The 18,847-nt window shown below is 43.5% G+C and overlaps 1 protein-coding gene across 6 annotated transcripts in view; it reads left to right on the forward strand.

The window, feature by feature from the left end:
• The window catches only part of G3BP2 (G3BP stress granule assembly factor 2), a 33,147-nt gene extending 16,531 nt beyond the window's left edge, over window positions 1-16,616 (forward strand). For 3 of the 6 annotated variants that reach the window (XM_035135407.3, XM_035135406.3, XM_088656207.1), the window contains 8 exons: window positions 312-402; window positions 3,102-3,204; window positions 4,628-4,808; window positions 6,668-6,766; window positions 10,676-10,778; window positions 11,733-11,861; window positions 12,028-12,146; window positions 13,745-16,616. In XM_035135407.3, coding sequence (XP_034991298.3) covers window positions 312-402; window positions 3,102-3,204; window positions 4,628-4,808; window positions 6,668-6,766; window positions 10,676-10,778; window positions 11,733-11,861; window positions 12,028-12,146; window positions 13,745-14,017 — 1,098 coding nt within the window. In that variant the 3' untranslated portion in view covers window positions 14,018-16,616. The remainder of the gene's footprint in view (window positions 1-311; window positions 403-3,101; window positions 3,205-4,627; window positions 4,809-6,667; window positions 6,767-10,675; window positions 10,779-11,732; window positions 11,862-12,027; window positions 12,147-13,744) is intronic. The other 3 variants (XM_088656206.1, XM_088656205.1, XM_088656208.1) reach the window with 1 other exon arrangement.
• Window positions 16,617-18,847: the final 2,231 nt, after the last annotated feature.

An 18,847-nucleotide genomic window follows, 5' to 3' on the forward strand; every position in this document is an offset into this window, starting at 1 on the left:
AGCTTGCTTTGGTACCTCCACCAGCAATCTTATCTAGGTGTACATAGCTGCAATTATAGCTTCCAGGTAAGGGTCATTCATATACTGTGTGTGTGTGTGTGTGTGCGTGAGAGAGAGAGAGAGAGAGAGATATGCCAAGTGTTCCAAAGGAATTGAACATTATGGCTGAGAAGTCTTACATTTCATGCCTTTACATGACTGCAAAAGGGAAAGGACAACGGAATTTGAAAGCAATATGTAGCATTGCCAGTGAGTTAGTTAATCAACAGTTGAGTAGTTGTTTTTTACCCATGGTGTGTTTGTTTTTACAGGGGTCTGTTCCAAATAAGTTTTATGTACACAACGACATATTCCGTTATGAAGATGAAGTATTTGGTGACTCTGAAGCTGAACTGGATGAAGGTAAGGGAACCGGTCAGAGTGGGGACGTAGGAAGCCCTGCTAGCTCAGACTAAAGGCCTCTCTGATCCAGCGTTCTGTTCTCACAGCAGCCAAACAAGATGCCTATAAGAAGCCCAAAGGCAGGACTTCAGGGGAGCAGCATGCTGGAACTGAGAAATTCAGATAAACCTGAGCACAACTCACTGTGGAAACTGCATACAGTCATATCTTTAGTTGCATCCGCTTCATGTTGCAGATTTTCGGGTTGTGAACGCGGCAAACCTGGAGGTGTATACTTCCAGGTTTCGCTGCATGCGCAGAAGAGTTCTGCGCGCTCCGTGCATGTGCAGAAGCACCACTCTAGTTGCGGACTTTTCGGGGTCCCTGGAATGGATCGTGTCCATAAGTAGAGATACCATTGTAGAGGCAATCCAAGCTGAGCTAGAGCATATTTCCACAAACATTTTGTGCTCCAGGTCGAAGGGTTAAGACCCTAGCCTTTGAATAAAAGTGTGCTTATCTAAGTGCTGCTCGGTTGGTATAAGTGCCGGTGTGGCCTAGTCCTACTTGGGTTATTGTTGCCACAATCCAGCCTGGTAACAAGCCCTGCAGGCAGTTGCAATTTTGCACTTGGCAGAGTCTGACTAGATTATTCAAGATTCTAACCTGACGCAGTTATTTGTCTGTTGTTATCCTGAGCCAGTTCCCACAAAGGGCAATTTGAATGACATTTGAATGAATCTGATTGATATTATCATGGCTGTTGTTGACCCCAGGGGGCTGACCGTTCTGTTACCCTTTCATATAATAACTATCAACTTGACAGGAATTCTTTCTTTCAGTTTCCAGTAAGAAAAGATCAGAGAGATGGCTGCTAGGAGTAAATTGTAGTCCCCCCCGGGGGGGGGGATTTTCTGTTTTTTAAAAAGCAAGTCTATGTGCAGAAATGCAGTGGTGTGGGGGTGGTTAAGCTGAGCATTTCAGTAGTATTGTGCTGTGTGAGTCAGATTTCATTCAGAGACCGAGCACGTGTTCCTCGGGAAAGATGAACGAGAGAAGGGAGCAGGCGACTTGATGGAGGTGGAGCCAAAGAGAACTGCAATGTTCTGTGACTCCTCTCTTCAGTAAACAGTTTATTTCCATAGTTGTACTTGTTGTTATCGAGTCGTCTACTTCCAACCTAAATTACTTTCCACTGGCTGAATGCAAAGAAAGTCTTGATGAGGCAAAGAAATAAAGGAATGCCAACTATTTTTGAATGGGAAAGATTTCTGAAATAGAGCATAGGACTGACGTATAAATTGTATCGTTCAGGATGCATTTGAGTAAAACACTTTATGTATCAGGTGCATTGTGGTGGATTCTTCTTAATTTGACGGTTTTCGGAATTTGCGGCAGATTATTCAGTTAGTGTGCTGTAATCGATCTTAGGAAGGGACGCGGGTGGCACTGTGGTCTCAGCCACAGAGCCTAGGGCTTGCTGATCCGAAGGTCGGCAGTTTGAGTCCCTGCGACGGGGTGAGCTCCCGTTGTTCGGTCCCTGCTCCTGCCCACCTAGCAGTTCGAAAGCATGTCAAGTGCAAGTAGATAAATAGGTACCACTTCGGTGGGAAGGTAAACGGCGTTTCCATGCGCTGCTCTGGTTTGCCAGAAGCGGCTTAGTCATGCTGGCCACATGACCTGGAAGCTGTCTGCGGACAAACGCCGGCTCCCTCGGCCTATAGAGCGAGATGAGCGCGCAACCCCCCGAGTCGTCTGCGACTGGATCTAATGGTCAGGGGTACCTTTACCTTTTCAATCAATCTTATAGTCACAAATGAAAGTGCCTTGATCTTGAGTTCCTCTTTTTGATAGTAATACAATGCACAGCAGGTGTATCTATTCCGGATTATAAACCTATGTACAACCAGTGAAAGCTGTGGGTGGAATTCAGCATAGTGCCAAGTCCCTGGGGTATGCATGTGGAAAATGAGGTCTGCTCACACAATAAAACACCCCCCCCATCCCCATACGCGTTCCATTCCTCCACCCTTCCGGTGCAGATTTACGGGGTGCACAAAAGGAGGAGAAGGGAGAAAGCCCCACCGTGTGAGCAGGCACACGCCTGTGCGGGCGACAATTTAGTTTAATCCAGCCCTCAATTATAGCTTTCCCTTTAGTCATTTAAAGTGAACAGTCGAGTCTAATTTTGCTTGGTGCCTGTTTATGGGGTAGTTCAAACACATGATTTCAAATACTTTGGTTGGTTCTGGTAATCAGCCTAAAGTTGTGGACATGGCAACCCTGGTGTTCCCAGCTTTTGGGGTGGGTGGGGCCTTGTTCCTGCCAGCTTGCTGATCTTGAGAGGCACTCTACACACAGCTCATGGTTATGAATGATGGAGCTTTCAGTTCAAAACTCAGGGGTTGGGTGGGGGGGATTGTCTAGTCCACTTTGAATTAGGGGGCATTTGATGTCTCTGAGATGCAAGAAAAATTGTCTAACCTCCTTACCTACCAAATTTTGCTGCCCTGTGAATTGGAGGGTACTTGTTCATTGGTTAAAAGACTTTAATCTGTTAATCTAACTAACTAAGCATTGCAGCTCTACTTCAGTCTGTCTGCACTGTTTCATATTATATACAACGTTGTTGCTGTCAGTAAAGAAGCACCTTCCTTTAAAAGTGCTGTTCTCCTACTTAATTACCAATAGTTAAAAAGACTTTCTCTCTAATGTCTTAGAGTCAGAAGATGAAGTAGAAGAAGAACATGAAGAAAGGCAGCCATCCCCTGAGCCTGCTCAAGAGAATGCAAGCAATACTTACTACGATAATCACCCTGTAACGTAAGGCAACTTTATATTCTTACATTGCAACCAGCCTATGCAAAACAAGTTTCATTTTTTAAAATTATACAAATCCCATTTAACAATATTGAGACATCCTGTTTTCAGGTCTTTTATCTTTATCCTGCGATGAAGTCTAATGTAATAATGTGTGGAACTTACAATCAAAAGGCGTTGAAAGATTGTTCACATTGTATTTCTGAGCAACAACATACTACCTCTGGAAGATTTTCGTAAGGATTATTGCCTTACAGTGATTCTTGTAGTGTATAGAGAAATCAGAATATACGGTAATTTATGTGAGGCATGAATGTGTATCCCTCTTTTTAAATATTAGGCAGATGTCGCCCCGGTTGTCTTTTTAGTGCCTACTTGAAATCCTTCCTCCTTCAACAAGCCATTTTAAGTAGAGATCTTTTCCACTCTGCGTCTACGCTGGAGATGGAGATGAGGAACGGCTTAGGGAGCTGGGTATGTTTAGCCTGGAGAAGAGAAGGTTAAGGGGTGATATGATAGCCATGTTCAAATATATAAAAGGATGTCATATAGAGGAGGGCGAAAGGTTGTTTTCTGCTGCTCCAGAGAAGCGGACACGGAGCAATGGATTCAAACTACAAGAAAGAAGATTCCACCTAAACATTAGGAAGAACTTCCTGACAGTAAGAGCTGTTCGGCAGTGGAATTTGCTACCAAGGAGTGTGGTGGAGTCTCCTTCTTTGGAGGTCTTTAAGCAGAGGCTTGACAGCCATATGTCAAGAATGCTTTGATGGTGTTTCCTGCTTGGCAGGGGGTTGGACTGGATGGCCCTTGTGGTCTCTTCCAACTCTACGATTCTATGATTCTATGTTTTTTTAGATGTTTTGTCACTTGTGTGTGAGCTGCCTTGGGCTTTGGGGGAGGAAGGGTGTGACAGATACATATATAAAAGAAAATGTATTTCACTTTTGGTTAATTTTACTTGTAACCAAAAATTACTGGCTTATGTATACAAGCAGTAAGTGCTAGGGCTGTAAGGGGACGAGGTAATTGATAAGGCAAACTTAAGGCAATTCTTGGGAATCATCTCGGAAGGAAATTAATTTGTTAAACTGTGTTTCTTGGTGAGCACACTAGTTGAGGAATGGCTATGTAGGTTTTTTTTTATGGCACTATAGGAATGATGGATTTCTCCAGCTATCAGAAGTCAAAGTTTAAGGGGCTAGTGAAATGGTGCTTCAACAGAAAAGAGTTCAGCAAAATCATGGATTGCAGAATGGTTGAGATGCATATGCAGCATGGGGTAAAGGGTGGTAGGGTATACCGCCAGCTTCCCCCCCCCCACTGTTAGCTACCGTTGCTCATGTCAGTATATCTAGTTCTGCTATCTGTTAGCATTTTAGGTTAATAAAATCTTGATAGCTGACGATGCATCCAATTTTCCTAGTAATGGAATAGAAGAAACGTTGGAAGAATCTACTCACGAACCTGAGCCTGAGCTGGAATCCGAATCAAAAGCTGAAGAACTAAAACCTGAAACGGAAGAAAAAAATATTGAAGAGCTAGAAGAAAAGTCTCCATCCCCACCTCCTGTAGAAGCAGTTTCTCTACCACAAGAACCACCAAAGGTTGGTTAGGTTTCGATGCTTTGTGTAACTAGATTGAAGATGGCTGTCCAGCTCGGATTGTGAGGAAACATGGGTAGCTATAATCACAAATAGAACTGGTGGGAGTAGCTTTTTTGCATTGAGTATTCAGTATAAATGAGTGTTCCCATTGCCCTGTCCTTACAAATGGACATTCACATTACTTATAGTCCAAAGCCAAATGAAAAATGTTTCTAATGGGTACTGAGGCTAGTAAATGTATTTTAAGAACCTTCTTAAAAATCAAAACTCATTAGTCCTCTTGATATAGGACAGCAAGTTTTTTTAACATAATTGATTCTTTACTGCTTTCTTACAATGTAAATTGAAATGCGTCCAGTCTCATGATTCCCTTCCCTCCCAGCAGAAGGGAAGAATATTGCAGGCACTGTGCTCTGTTATGACAGCCTACTAATTTGAGAGCTTTGGGAAGAAGTCACAGTAAATTTACCCACAAGGTTATGATCTTGAATACTTACATCTATTGCTTCTTAGCTACCGGTATGACATATTTAGCTGTTACAGAGTAATCACGTTTGGTGCCTCTGGATGAGACTCCTCCAGGAGAACGTTCTATAAATAGGGATCACAACCAATTAGACCCGTTCCCTAATTGTGCCTACCTAACCTCTGGTATAAGGGCACCTGTAGAAGGATCTTGGATCAGTTGGGATAAGTTGATTTGGAAGAGGTGGTCCTTCAGAGATGCTTTAGTCCAAGTCATAAAGGCAACACTTGAAATAGTTAAAGTAATTTCTGGTCCACTGACAAGCACCATTCAAACACTCTGAATTGTGCTTGTCAGTGAACCAGCAATCAGTTTTAACTACAGTATTTCAAAACGGACAAGGTACATTCCTTATACAGTGGTACCTCTACTTACGAATTTAATGTGTTCCAAACGCACATTTGTAAGTAAAAAAAAAATTGTAAGTTGAATCCCATAGGAATGCATTGGGAGAAAAAATTCGTGAGTAGAAGCAACCCTATCTAAAAATTCGTAAGTAGAAAAAATCCTAAACCGCATCCAAGATGGCAGACGGAGCTCCATTCGTAAGTAGAAACATTCGTAAGTAGAGGTACCACTGTAACTGGTCCCAGTCAGTATTCTAGCCTCTTAGTTTTGAATCAGCTGAAGCTTTTGACTGTTCAAAGCACATCCAGTGCTTTACAGTAGTCTAAATGGGAAGTTACCAAGGGGATCTGCCTATATCCTTTCTGGTGGGATCATAGCTGTCACACCAGCCTAAGCTGGTAAAAGGCACTTCATGCTACAGATGCCACTGGGTTGTAAAAATTGAGAACAGAACCCAGTAGCATATCTAAACTGAGCTGCGATAACTAGGAGAGGTCCTAGTTAGGCAAGACCTTGGTTGGTCCTAATTGCACCTAATGACAGAAATGATATCGTATGCTACCCCAGTTAAGACTGATAGGGAAAGTGTGAGGGAATTTGGTCCTGAGAGCAAAAGGATTGTGGATAGTGCCCTGCCCTTTGGCCTGGTTGCAGTCTCTGAGAATATTAAGTCTGTACTAGCCCCCAAAGAATGATAAAGCATGAAAAATGTACCAGTGCATAACTGCCCTCTCTTTCACCCCCAGTTTAAGTGAGTATAGGATTGCAACCTAAAGTGATGAACATGATCTGTTGAAATGAATAGATAACTAAAATGGTAAAAACATTCACAAACTGTTTTGCTGACATCGTACAGTATTATGATTGCACTTAATTCTGAGACTGTCTTGCCGTAGAACAAATGTTTCTATCGGTCTAGTTTTCCCGTAAGAAATGTCCGTGGTTTTCCATGATGAGCAGCCCAGGTTTGTTGCATTTCCTGCAGGCTTTCTCTTGGGCTTCAGTGACCAGTAAAAACCTGCCTCCTAGTGGTACTGTTTCTTCCTCTGGAATTCCACCCCATGTTAAAGCACCAGTCTCACAGGTAACCAGTCTGTGAACACCTTAGATTGTCTGCTTGTTTACATCTACAAACTGCTTCACTAACAAAGCAAGTTACAATTTCTTGAATTATGCCAATTGGCTGTTTAATATATATATATCCCAGCACCCTGTACCAACTTATGACTGTTTTGTAGACTGGTTCATTCATTTCTTACCAGCAGTGCTGTTTTTCTAGAGAAAGAGGTGCCAGAACTTGCCATGAACTTTTCTTATTCTCTTACAATGGCAGTGGCACCCACTTGAGAGGTGCTGGAACTGAGCCCTGGCAAGTTCCGGCTGAAAAAAAGCCCTGCTTATAAGTATTATTGTTCCCTCTCTTTCCAGAATGTTTGTGGCAGTGTGATATATAAGTTGTCTGAAACAAGGGTGTAGAGGGGATCCCTTGGGGGTCATCCACACTTTCGTTTGAACCGTATTTTGAAAATCTGGGAAGTTTAGGTGTGCATATTTAATTATTCAGGATATCATAACCAGTTACTTTCTTTAAAACAAAAACAAAAAACTTTATTTTTCTGTTTCAAAAAATACATAAAACAAACAATCCCTGTATACTCCCACGCCCAAGAAACATTCCATGCACATGCTAAATAAATGATACAGTCAAACATTAAGTGGGTTTGTACAATAGTTTGGAGTTGATGATAGCAGTTAAGGGTCTTCTGTCTTAACAGATTGTCCCAGAGTGAGTCATGAGTAGTTGGAAAGGTAGTTGAATTCATCTTTCTGCACCTTATAATTACTAGAGAATGCTTTGTGGAGGACACGGAGATAGGTTTAAGCACAATGCTGCTGCTTTCCCCCCAAAAAAACTTGGCAAATCTGCATAAACACCGCTACCATACCAAGAGGCAAGGTGAAGAACCCAGCTCTGGTAGAAGATATTTAAGGATGTCACACTAGCAGTATAATCAGACCCTTTGACACAGCCCACTGTTGCACGCTTAGCTGAAATGAATAGATCAGTGGTTTTCAACCAGTGTGCTGTGGCACCTTGGGGTGCCTTGAATAATGGTCAGGGGTGCCACGGGCAACACTGGGCTCTGTCCCTTTTTCCTTCCCTCTCTCCTCTGATATCCTCTTGTGTCTCTGCCTCCCAAAAGGCTTGCACAGCTGTTTGTTGCAGCAGCCCTGGCTACTAGCTCCGCAAGCGAATGGTGCCTCTGGGGCTGGCCAGGGGCTGCTGGTTGCCAGGAGCTGAGGCGGTCTCGGAGCAAGCAGTTCAGGGAGCCCAGCCAGCCCTTGCTGTTGGAAATGGACAGACAAGTCCCAGGCCCCTGTGGGGCAGTGTGAGGAGGCACCTCTCTTTGGGGGCAGCTCAGAGACTAGGGGCGGCAGCAGCGGCTGCCTGGAGGACTCCCAAGGAGAGAGGAGAGGAGGCTGAGGGAACACTCCACAAGGAAGGGGTTTGAAAAAGGGTGAGGGGCTGTCAGCTCTTCAGGCAAGGGGTGAGCCCCACAGGGGTGCCACAGTCAATAATATTTTTTTATTTATACCCCGCCCATCTGGCTGGGTTTTCCCAGCCACTCTGGGCGGCTTCCAACAGAATATTAAAATGCAATAGTCTGTTAAACATTAAAAGCTTCCCTAAACAGGGCTGCCTTTAGATGTCTTCTTCTAAAAAGTCTGGTAGTTGCTTTTCTCTTTGACATCTGGTGGGAGGGCGTTCCACAGGGCGGGTGCCACTACCAAGAAGGCCCTCTGCTTGGTTCCCTGTAACTTGGCTTCTCGCAGTGAAGGAACTGCCAGAAGGCCGTCGGAGCTGGACCTCAGTGTCTGGGCAGCACAATGGGGGTGGAGACTGAGAGCCAATTTAGATCTTTCAAGGCCAGTGTTATGTGGTCCCGGCGGCCACTCCCAGTCACCAGTCTAGCTGCCACATTCTGGATTAGTTGTAGTTTCTGGGTCACCTTTGAAGGTAGCCCCACATACAGCGCATTGCAGTAGTCCAAGCGGGAGATAACCAGAGCATGCACCACTCTGGCGAGACAGTCCGCGGGCAGGTAGGGTCTCAGCCTGCGTACCAGATGGAGCAGATAGACAGCTGCCCTGGACACAGAATTAACCTGCGCCTCTATGGACAGCTATGAGTCCAAAATGACTCCCAGGCTGCGCACCTGGTCCTTCAGGGGCACAGTTACCCCATTCAGGACCAGGGAGTCCTCCACACCTGCCCGCCTCCTGTCCCCCACAAACAGTACTTCTGTCTTGTCAGGACTCAGCCTCAATCTGTTAGCCGCTATACATCCTCCAACTGCCTCCAAACACTCAAAAAGGACCTTCACCGCCTTCACTGGTTCTGATTTGAAAGAGAGGTAGAGCTGGGTATCATCCGCATGCGGATGAACACCCAGCCCAAACCCCCTGATGATCTTTCCCAGTGGCTGCATGTAGATGTTGAAAAGCATGTAGTTGGTCAAGAGAGTCGTGGACTCAAAAAGGTTGAAAACCTTTACAGTAAAACATTGCTGGCAGTGTGTATAAGATTTATAGTTTCCCGAATGTTAAATCATTAAGTGTAAAGCCATCTATTGACATGGGCATAGGAGTTTGAGGAGGCCACCCCCCTCCCAAAGTTGATGGGCACTGGCATTCAAATGGGTGTGGGTGTCTGTTGTGTCATGTGATTGATTATGTGGGGTGGGGTTTACCTGCCCACCCCTCAAAATATTTTACTGAAGTTGGCCTGGACATGGGCTCTCCCACTAATGAGTCGGTAGGCTTGGTTAGTTAGTGTAGAAAGAAGCCACATGTTTTATTGTCATCAGTCCCTTTAACACTGAATACCAACAGGAATGGAGCCAAAGTTGGGTCATTGAGAAATAAGAGGGAGGTATTGGCTTGTAGAAAGAAATAATAATAATAATAATAATAAATGCATTTAAAAACAAACACTCCCTAGCTTTACAGTCTTAACAAATTAATAAAGATACAGCACACAAGGGGAAAGGGATGAGGAGGGAAGAGGAATATAAAATTCAAAACCCAGACCCCAATTTCTAGGCAGTTGTTCCTATATTGACCAGCTGGCTTAGTTCATAGCTCAGTGGCAGGAGGTGCCTGATGGAGCTTGGCCTCCAGGAAAGCAGACGCCGTGAACTCTGCTTCCGATCTCTCCCACCAAGGCAGCCTGACGAAATGGCTGCCCACAGATGACAGCTGAGGGAAGAGGAGGCCTGATGCAGCTGGTCTTTTGCAGCAGAGCCAATGGGGGGGAGCTCTGCTTCTCAGCTCTCCCAGTACTTAACACGGCATGGTGCTTAAGAAGGCCCCTGACCTTGGGGGAGGGGGGTGGCTTTTCAGGGTTGCCAGGCTTCTGACCCTTCCTCATCACCACCAGTGCTTTGGGCCTTAGCTAGTCTGAATAAGATGTACAGTGGTGCCTCACTTAACGAATGCCCTACTTAACAAAATTTCCGCTTAACGAAAGGTTTTTTCTAGCGGAGGTTGCCTCGCTAGACGAATTCATTTTACGAAAATTTTGTCTAGCGAATCACGGTTTCCCATAGGAATGCATTGAAATTCAATTAATGCGTTCCTATGGGCAAAAAAAAATTCAATGCATTCCTATGGGATTCGCTAGATGAATTTTTCGTTATAAGAAAAGACCCATGGAATGAATTAAATTCGTCTAGCGAGGCACCACTGTAGTTTAGAACTCGATTCAGTGTTCTGGTTTTGTTTTTTTTTGTTCTATAACAAAAAGTAAGCCCTACAGTCCTGGATTGGTACAGAGGAATTCATTATAAGTAGAATGTTTTTCCAACTACAAAAAACAACCCCCCCCCCAAAAAAAACAACAGCAGCTTTATTCTGCATTTATGAGTTGCTCTGCTTTGGCTGTCCAAGTTATCTTTAGGATTTTTGCTAACAGTGCATTTTCTCGTTCCAGCAAAGAGTAGAAACAAAACCTGAAACCCAGTCTCAACCTCCTCGTGTGCGTGAACAGCGTCCGCGGGAGCGGCCAGGCTTCCCCTCAAGGGGCCCCAGACCAGGTAAAAAAAAATCCAAGCCACCAGTATTACCAATTTGGCTTGCAGTGGCTTTTCTGGATTTTCCTTAGAAAATCAGGTCGTTCACCTGGTTCGACGGGCAGGTTTTTAAGCAGAGGTTGGATGGCCATCTGCTATGGATGCTTTAGTTGAGATTCTTGCATAGCTGGGGGTTGGACTCGGTGACTCTCAAGGACCCTTCCAACTCTACCATCCTATGATTCTGTGACCTACCCTAAGTTCTCTAGCTTTAAATTTGAATGTGAAAGGCCCTTTTGGCCTTGAAGCTACATGAAAATTACACACATACACATGGGGTGGGGAGAGAGATTCCCCCCCCAAAAAAAAACAAGTGAACAGTTTCTGAAAATATGTTCTTTAAAAAGGCCCACCTGTTTTCCTCTAAGAACAAGAAGAAAATACATCTAGCTAAATCTAAACTTGACTATTTACCTATCTTAAGTTAATACAAAGGCTTTTCCATTTTTGCTGGAGTTACTCTTCTAGTTACATTTTCAGTCTTCTCTTTTGCAGTGTTCCAAGTGTGCTCTCCTAACTTCCACAGTGCTCCAGCCCCCTTTATAGTGCTTCAGTGCTCTATTTTTGCTCTTTTTAATTCTCTCCTTTATATACATATGTTACTTCAACTTTCTCTCCTAACCTTTTAGCCTGCCAGAAAGGGAATAGAATCCAGGAAGATGTTTCTAGTCGCTGATACCTGTTAGGTGTCTCTCTTGCCTCCCCTTAAACCTTTTAGGCTTCATTTTCTCCTAACTGTGAAGTCCCCGGCCAAATTTTGACATTCCTGGTTACAACAGATAATAAGCAAAGGCAGCATCCATTTTATGAAATAGAACTGAACATGGGATTGAATCCAGAGTCCATTCTCGCCAGTAGGAGCACCCCATATGTTTGTAAGCTGACTGCTGTTTGCGTCCTGGTTGTGTATGAATGCAGGTCGAGGAGACATGGATCAAAACGAATCAGACAACCGACGAATAATTCGCTATCCGGATAGTCATCAGCTCTTCGTTGGCAATTTACCACATGATATTGACGAGAATGAACTGAAAGAGTTTTTCATGAGTAAGTGACACATCAGTGACGCTTGAGGTGGTGGGGATTCTTGCTAGTCACATATTAAGTTCCCTCTCTAATTAGCATTGCTGAAATTGCCTTCTCAGTAAACTGACTTGCTGTTTAATAGATATTATACATTTTTTCCATAACCACCTACACCCTGCTTTCACAGGCTTTGGGAATGTTGTGGAACTTCGCATCAATACTAAAGGTGTTGGAGGAAAACTCCCAAACTTTGGCTTTGTGGTGTTTGATGACTCTGAGCCGGTCCAGAAGATTTTATTGGCAAAAGTAAGTAATCTACTCTAGTCCCCATGTGATAAACTAGTGTTAGATTCTGTTTTCATTACTGCACATGACCCATTGAATTCTTACTTTTGTAAGTCCCCACCCACTTCACATTCATCCATCAATGGATTTCTGTGAACCAGGAATAAGTCAGTGAAAGACTGGCTTAAAAGCCTTTCTCCTTGAGGTGCTATGGGGTTTTTTTTGTAGTTAAGTGTTCTGTGTGGAAAAAGCTTAATAATGCTATTTCCCACTTGCAGCCTGAAGTGAGAAGAGTCCATTCTATCAGAGGGGGTGGGGAGAGGATCTGGCTGTAGGCCTGTTCAGATGGCACTTGCCTGCCTTTTGTAGATCAATACTTCACAGTGAAGTCTAGGAATAAGTTTTGCACTTCCTCTGCTTCCTCCTCACAGCACATTTATTGTAGTGGCTTGGAAAAAAACAAATGGGAATCTCCCTAACTCCGCAATCCAGACCTCAATTAAAAGAAGGATTTGAATTGAAGCTTTATGAAGAGGCCACAGTTAATGTATAGCAGGTGATAGCTGAACTGATGAGAGGCAAAGTGCAGTGTAAACCAGTCCCTAGTTAATGTAATAGTGAAAATAATCCTCTCTTATCCGAAAATAGGTCACAGCTATTTGTTTGCGACGCCATTGACTACAGAGAGTAATCTAAATTGCAAAGTGTTATTACTGAAAATTACCGCTCTCGAAAGGAGTGAATGAGGATAGAGATTTGAGGGCATAATTTAGATACGGCACGAAACGGTTGATTAGAACGCATACAGAATTACAGTGTGCGGTAGAAAGCGGCAAGAGAATAACTTCACAATATTTCAAAATAATAGGAAGCAGTGCTATTTTTCTAGAAAAAGAGGTGCCAGAACTCACCATGAACACCTCCCTCGTTCTCTTAGAATGGGAATGGCACATACCTGAGAGATGCCAGAACTGAGTTCTGGCTGACAAACCCTGATGGGAACTCATTATCTTGTAATATTTTTTTTAAAAAAAATTACCAGTTCCTTACTGTGTTTGGATAATCAGCTCAATTGAGAATTGGCCGTCCTTGCACCCAGATCCTAGACCGGAAGAAAGGAGTGATCTGGGATAACTAAGAACATGCATTGCTTCTAAAGTGGAGTTTTGTAAGGAATGTTCAAAGTATGGCAGCTTCTGCCTGGTAGATTTCTGCCATCCATACAAACAACATTGTCACGGATGGTGCAAAATACCGTCCACTGGGTCTGTGTATTGTAGCTAGCAAGATAACAGTAATAAGAATTGCTAATGATATGACACCTGAATGCTAACTAGCATTGTGACTGACACACTCTAAAGAAATGGCGCGTTCTGATGTGGTCTGCCAATGTCTGTCAGCAGTTAGGTTAGCTATGCACAGCATAACTCAGTAAACTCTAATGTTGCATGCATGACATGGAGTTGATGATGATGATTATACCCAGCCATTCTGGGAGCCTTCTGCATATTTTCTACTAAGTGAGCTAATGGACCTCTTTGGACACTATAAAACTAGCTAAGCTTTTGGTATTAACGCTTTTATCTTCTCCCTCCCTCCCCACCTCCCGCCTTTTCAAGCCTGTTATGTTTCGGGGTGAAGTGCGCTTGAACGTAGAAGAAAAAAAGACCAGAGCTGCTCGTGAAAGGGAGACCCGAGGTGGTGGCGATGACCGCAGAGATATCCGGCGCAACGACCGAGGTCCAGGGGGTCCACGTGGCATTGTGGGTGGTGGAATGATGCGAGACCGCGATGGAAGAGGGCCTCCTCTAAGGGGTGGCATGGCCCACAAACTTGGCTCCGGAAGAGGAACTGGGCAGATGGAAGGCCGGTTCACAGGTCAACGTCGTTGAAGACCCAAATGTTGGCAGGCAGTCTTGGCAGTGATACATTATTCGTCGTGTTTGCATTCTTGTTAATTTTCTGGCTTTGGAATGTAACACAGCCTTTTTGATCATTTCTTTGATGTGAGAAACATCCTTTGGTTACCAGTTAAATTGAGGTGGACGTTCTTTCCCCAATTTCACAAAGAAGTCACACTGTTAACGTATAACTTAGACTTGGAGATTAAGGACTGAGAAATGACCATTTAAACTTTCTGCGGCAACAACTTTAAAAAAAAAAAAGGACAAGGGCGTGCCTAATTTGAGTTAAGGTCCTTTCAGTAAAAAAAAAAAAAGCACCCTTCTGCTACACATTTTGTGTAAGTGTTACTGTTTCTGCCTATTACTGTTGGAAACGCAACTAGTGCAATCTTTGCAATTGGAGAAGCTTGCCCTTTTCTCCCCCTTTTAGAACACTTGGCTCCAAACAACTCACGTTTTTATGAACTCAAAAGCGCACTAATGGGTATTTGACTCCTTTTACGTTGACATCTGCTGAAAGCAGCAAGGAAAAAGTAGCTTGTGAAACGATGCAGGCATCCGCTCTGCTTGCTCTGACCAATATATGTACACACACACACACAAACCTTAACGAGACTACAAGTATGTTCCAGAAGGAAACCATTTAGCTGTAAACACAAATGTAAAAACTTCAAAAAATCATAGTCCTGAATACAAAAAAGTTTTTTTTTCTTTAAAGGATCTAATGAGCCTTTCTCCAAAACAGGGATGGCTAACTGCTCAACACACTCTCCTCCTCCCTTTTCCCCTTTCTGTAAGCAGTGTACAGTGAAAAATTGTCTCTACTGTATTGAGGTCTCTGGTAATGTAATAAGCATGATGGTGCCTTCTATTAAATACATCATTCCAGTGTTGCTGGTGATTTTGTACAGTATAGTGGTATGAATGGCTGTGCTGCAAAACTTTTAACAGCTGTAAAAAAAAATTGTTTATAAAATCATTGTATAAAAATTGCAGTATCTTTAAATCGGTAAAGGTTACTGGAATATTATTTGCCTAGCTCTACGGTTGACATGTTTCTGAAGCCTTTGAAGGAGGGAGGAAAGAAATGGCTGCATTTTTTAACAGAAATGGAGTTGCGGGAAGTGTGTGTGCATTCTTGCATAGACAAGTCCAAAGTTAATCAAGCACGTACCTTTATTTCAAGTATACTTCGGATAAGCCTACTTAACATAAAACTTGTTACACTCAAGGATACTGCAATTTTCACAGGGCAGGAGAATAGCTCAAAGTAATTGCTATTTCCGGTTTTTGAACTGTCGTCACCCATTTTGCACAACCTCGAAGCGGCTTTGATGCCTCCACGGCTCAGATTTGTACATGGAGGGAGGACCTCCTCTTGTGTATTTGGATTTTTTTAGAGCGTCTTGAATTTTGGTGAGAGGTTTGCTGTTTCCAGGTTCCTGTTTGCATAGATCACACATTCCAGAAAACTGCAAATGTAGCAAACGATACTCCGCCCGGCTTCACGCTGGACAGCTCAGTAAGCCTCATAATTACTCTTGAGGAGGGGAGGCAAAAGTATGTGACCACTCAGAGCTGCTCTAAGCATGGGAGACCTCACTTGTTTTAATGCAACAAAAATGCCTAATGCAAGGAGCATTTGGTTAAAAGTAACCATTTGCTGTTTCCTATGAATGTGGAAAATCTTGCCTGTGTGTTAAAGGGAGTGGGGGTGAGTTTGCATTATTCTCTCCCCCCCCACCCCCCCAAAAAATAATAATTGAGGTCTTCCATGTTTGACGGTAAGTCTTGCACTATTTTCATACACTTTCTGGGACACATTTCTCTTATTTCCGTGGTTATTTGGGGGTGTGTGTGTTTTGTGTTGAACTGTTTCATTTTCAGATGATGCCTGGAAATGTAGTACTTGAATGCCTCACCACAAACCATAAACCTTTAAGTTTGAAAGCCTTTCCTTTAAACTGCTGTTCTCAGCAAGCGGTTTGCTTACCAGTGTTTTGTGTTCCTTGAACTTTTTTTTTTTTTAGTGCTATGGTATTGCCCTGTGATCTTAAAAAGAAAAAAACTCTTAAAAGGCAAATGGCACTGGAGAAATAATCAGAAAAAAAATACGTAACTGACAATTAGAGGAGCTACTGAGCCATTCAGCTTTCCGGCCGGCTTCTTTAAATGCCATGAAATAACAATATTGGAAGCATACACAGAAGTTTACATGGTGACTGTTCGCCTACTGTACTGTGGACTCATAGTGTTCTTGTCCCTCCTTTCAATAAATGTACCTCTAGAAGAAAAAAAGCAACAGATCTCCTTTGACCTGTTATAAACTGCTGATTTGTTGACAATGGGGGTAGTATTGCTATAATTGCAGTCCTATTTCAACAAACTTGCTTTAACCATCTTTTTGACTTTAGTAGGTATGCAAGACAGTGGACTACCATCTTTATTGCTGTAATGTGTTGAGCATTATATGCTAGTAGAATCTAGTTTAATTGTTGCAGGTGGGAAGTATTTACTTTTTAAGTTTCCATTTCTGAATGTGTTTTGACTAAACATACCAATAAACTACTGATGTCTGCAGCATTCATCAATGGTCCCGAATTCTCTTCTCAGTGGAATTGGTGTTCCTCCGTGGCAGTTATCTACATGGAAAGGCAATCGTGCCGGTGCTGTCGATGCCAAAACTGCTGTTGATCTGATCATTTAACTAGCAGTGGATTCTGCACCTTGCAACAACTTGCATCTTGCGCTGTCAACCCTCATGTCGAAATTCTTTGTGCTGTAGCTGCTATGAAAATATATGCACGTTGACACGGTTGTAATTGTCCATCATGCATGCTGAACCCATGGCCCTTTCTAAACCTACTAGATCTTTTATGCCAGCAGAAGAGCAGAGTCTTTGTTGTAGGACATTAAGCAGAACTTATCACATGTCCATTGCCTTTGGTGTTGAATTCTCTTCTTCTGCTTCTTGCTGTCTAAGACGAAGGCTATTCTTCCGCTGCTGCTGCTTCACCGAAGTGCCTGTCACTTACGGAAAAGTTGACATTTTCAAACTGAATTTGTCTCTTCTATCTTGAGGTCCGGTTCATGCAGGCAGCTGATGAAGTGGTGAAACTATCCCTGGACTGTACCACTCAGTGACATTTTGATGCATGTGTGGGGAACTCAAGTCTTGACAGCTCATAGGCCTTAAAACAGCATGTTTTGTTGTACCTGTACACTTCCATTGTCTCCCGAGACAGAAGCCAACAACACTTTGACTTCTATCCGTCACAAACGGCTAGTTCAGCACCAAGCTGGTTATTTTGTGCAGTGATGATAAAAATCTTTTGCATTCCAGCAGAGGTCCCATGGCTTGGTGCGTGGCGAAGGTCCCAGGTTCAGTGCCCGATCTGTTCGAAACCTTGGAGCTGTTGCCAGTTAGGTGAGACTAAAGGCCAGGTAGTTCATTAGTCTGACTTATACAAGTCAATGTCGTCTTTTCACTGCAGCTCTCTTGTGAGTCATTCATAGATTCTGCATTTCTCTGGCTGAAAGCACCAAGATCTCTGGATATGGAGATGTCTGGGTGCTAGGCTGGCTGGCCCCTCCAGCTTTCTTCAGCAACAAAGCAGAAGAGCTTATTTATTGCATTTATATCCCACCTTTTTCTTCAAGGAGTACATAGTTCACCCTCCTCCTCCTCCGTTACTCCCTACGACAGCCCTGTGAGGTAGGTTAAGTGGCTGCAGCTGGCCCAAGGTGTCACCCAGTGTGCTTCATGACTGAGGGGGGGATTTGAACCCTGATCTCCCAGGTCCTAGTCCATTGGTAGGCAAACTAAGGCCTGGGGGCCGGATCCAGCCCAATCACCACTGAAATGCAGCCCACAAATGGTCTGGGAATCAGTGTGTTTTTACATGAGTAGAATGTGTGCTTTTATTTAAAATGCACCTCTGGGTTATTTGTGGGGCATAGGAATTCGTTCATTTTTTTCCCTTCAAAATATAGTCCAGTCCCCCACAAGGTCTGAGGGACAATGGACCAGCCCCCTGCTGAAAAAGTTTGCTGACCACTATCCTAGTCCAACACTAACCATGACACCACACTGCCTTCCAGGAGTCCTCCTGCGATGGGGCAGCTATTTAAATCAAGTAGGGAAATATGGGGAAAGCAAAATGTCACTTAGAGAAGGAATCTGAAATATTTCCCTTGCTTTATTGTGGACTGTTTTGTTTGATGATTTATTGTCTTGTAAGCCACACTGAGATTTTTCTCCCCCTTTATAATGCAGTATAGAAATGAAATGAAAAAAATAAAAATAAAACCCTAGACATTCTGTTGTGGCAGCCATAACTCAGCTTTAAGGTGCTATTTGGCAATTAGCTTATATATCTCGGATTCTAACAGTGACTGGGTCAGACCTTGGGCCCACCTGATTCAGTAATATCTACAGGGATGAGCAGTGGCTCTTTGGGATTTCTCCCAGCTTTCCAGGGCTTTTCTTTTGTACACCCAAGATCCAAGTGGATTTTGCTCGCAGGAATGGGGATAAACAAGAACCTACCATTTTCTATGGTGGGACGGTTATACAGTCCAGCACTTCTAACTCCCGACACCTCCCTCCTCTGTCTTCTGCCAGTTGACGCTTCTCAACATGCGCTGACTTCTCACCCTTCAGCTTCTTGGGGGAAAGCCCATAAACCCATTACCAATGTGAATTTAACACTCATTTTGGTAATGTTTTTTCTTCTTCTTTTTCGAGTCAACCCTTTTCCTGTCCCTATCGGAGCCACAATGGGCCCAGGGTGTCTGGCTATTAACCAGAAGGTTTCT

The sequence above is a fragment of the Zootoca vivipara genome, chromosome 12, assembly GCF_965207765.1.
Source record: "Zootoca vivipara chromosome 12, rZooViv2.hap1.1, whole genome shotgun sequence".
Taxonomy (NCBI): Eukaryota; Metazoa; Chordata; class Lepidosauria; order Squamata; family Lacertidae; genus Zootoca; species Zootoca vivipara.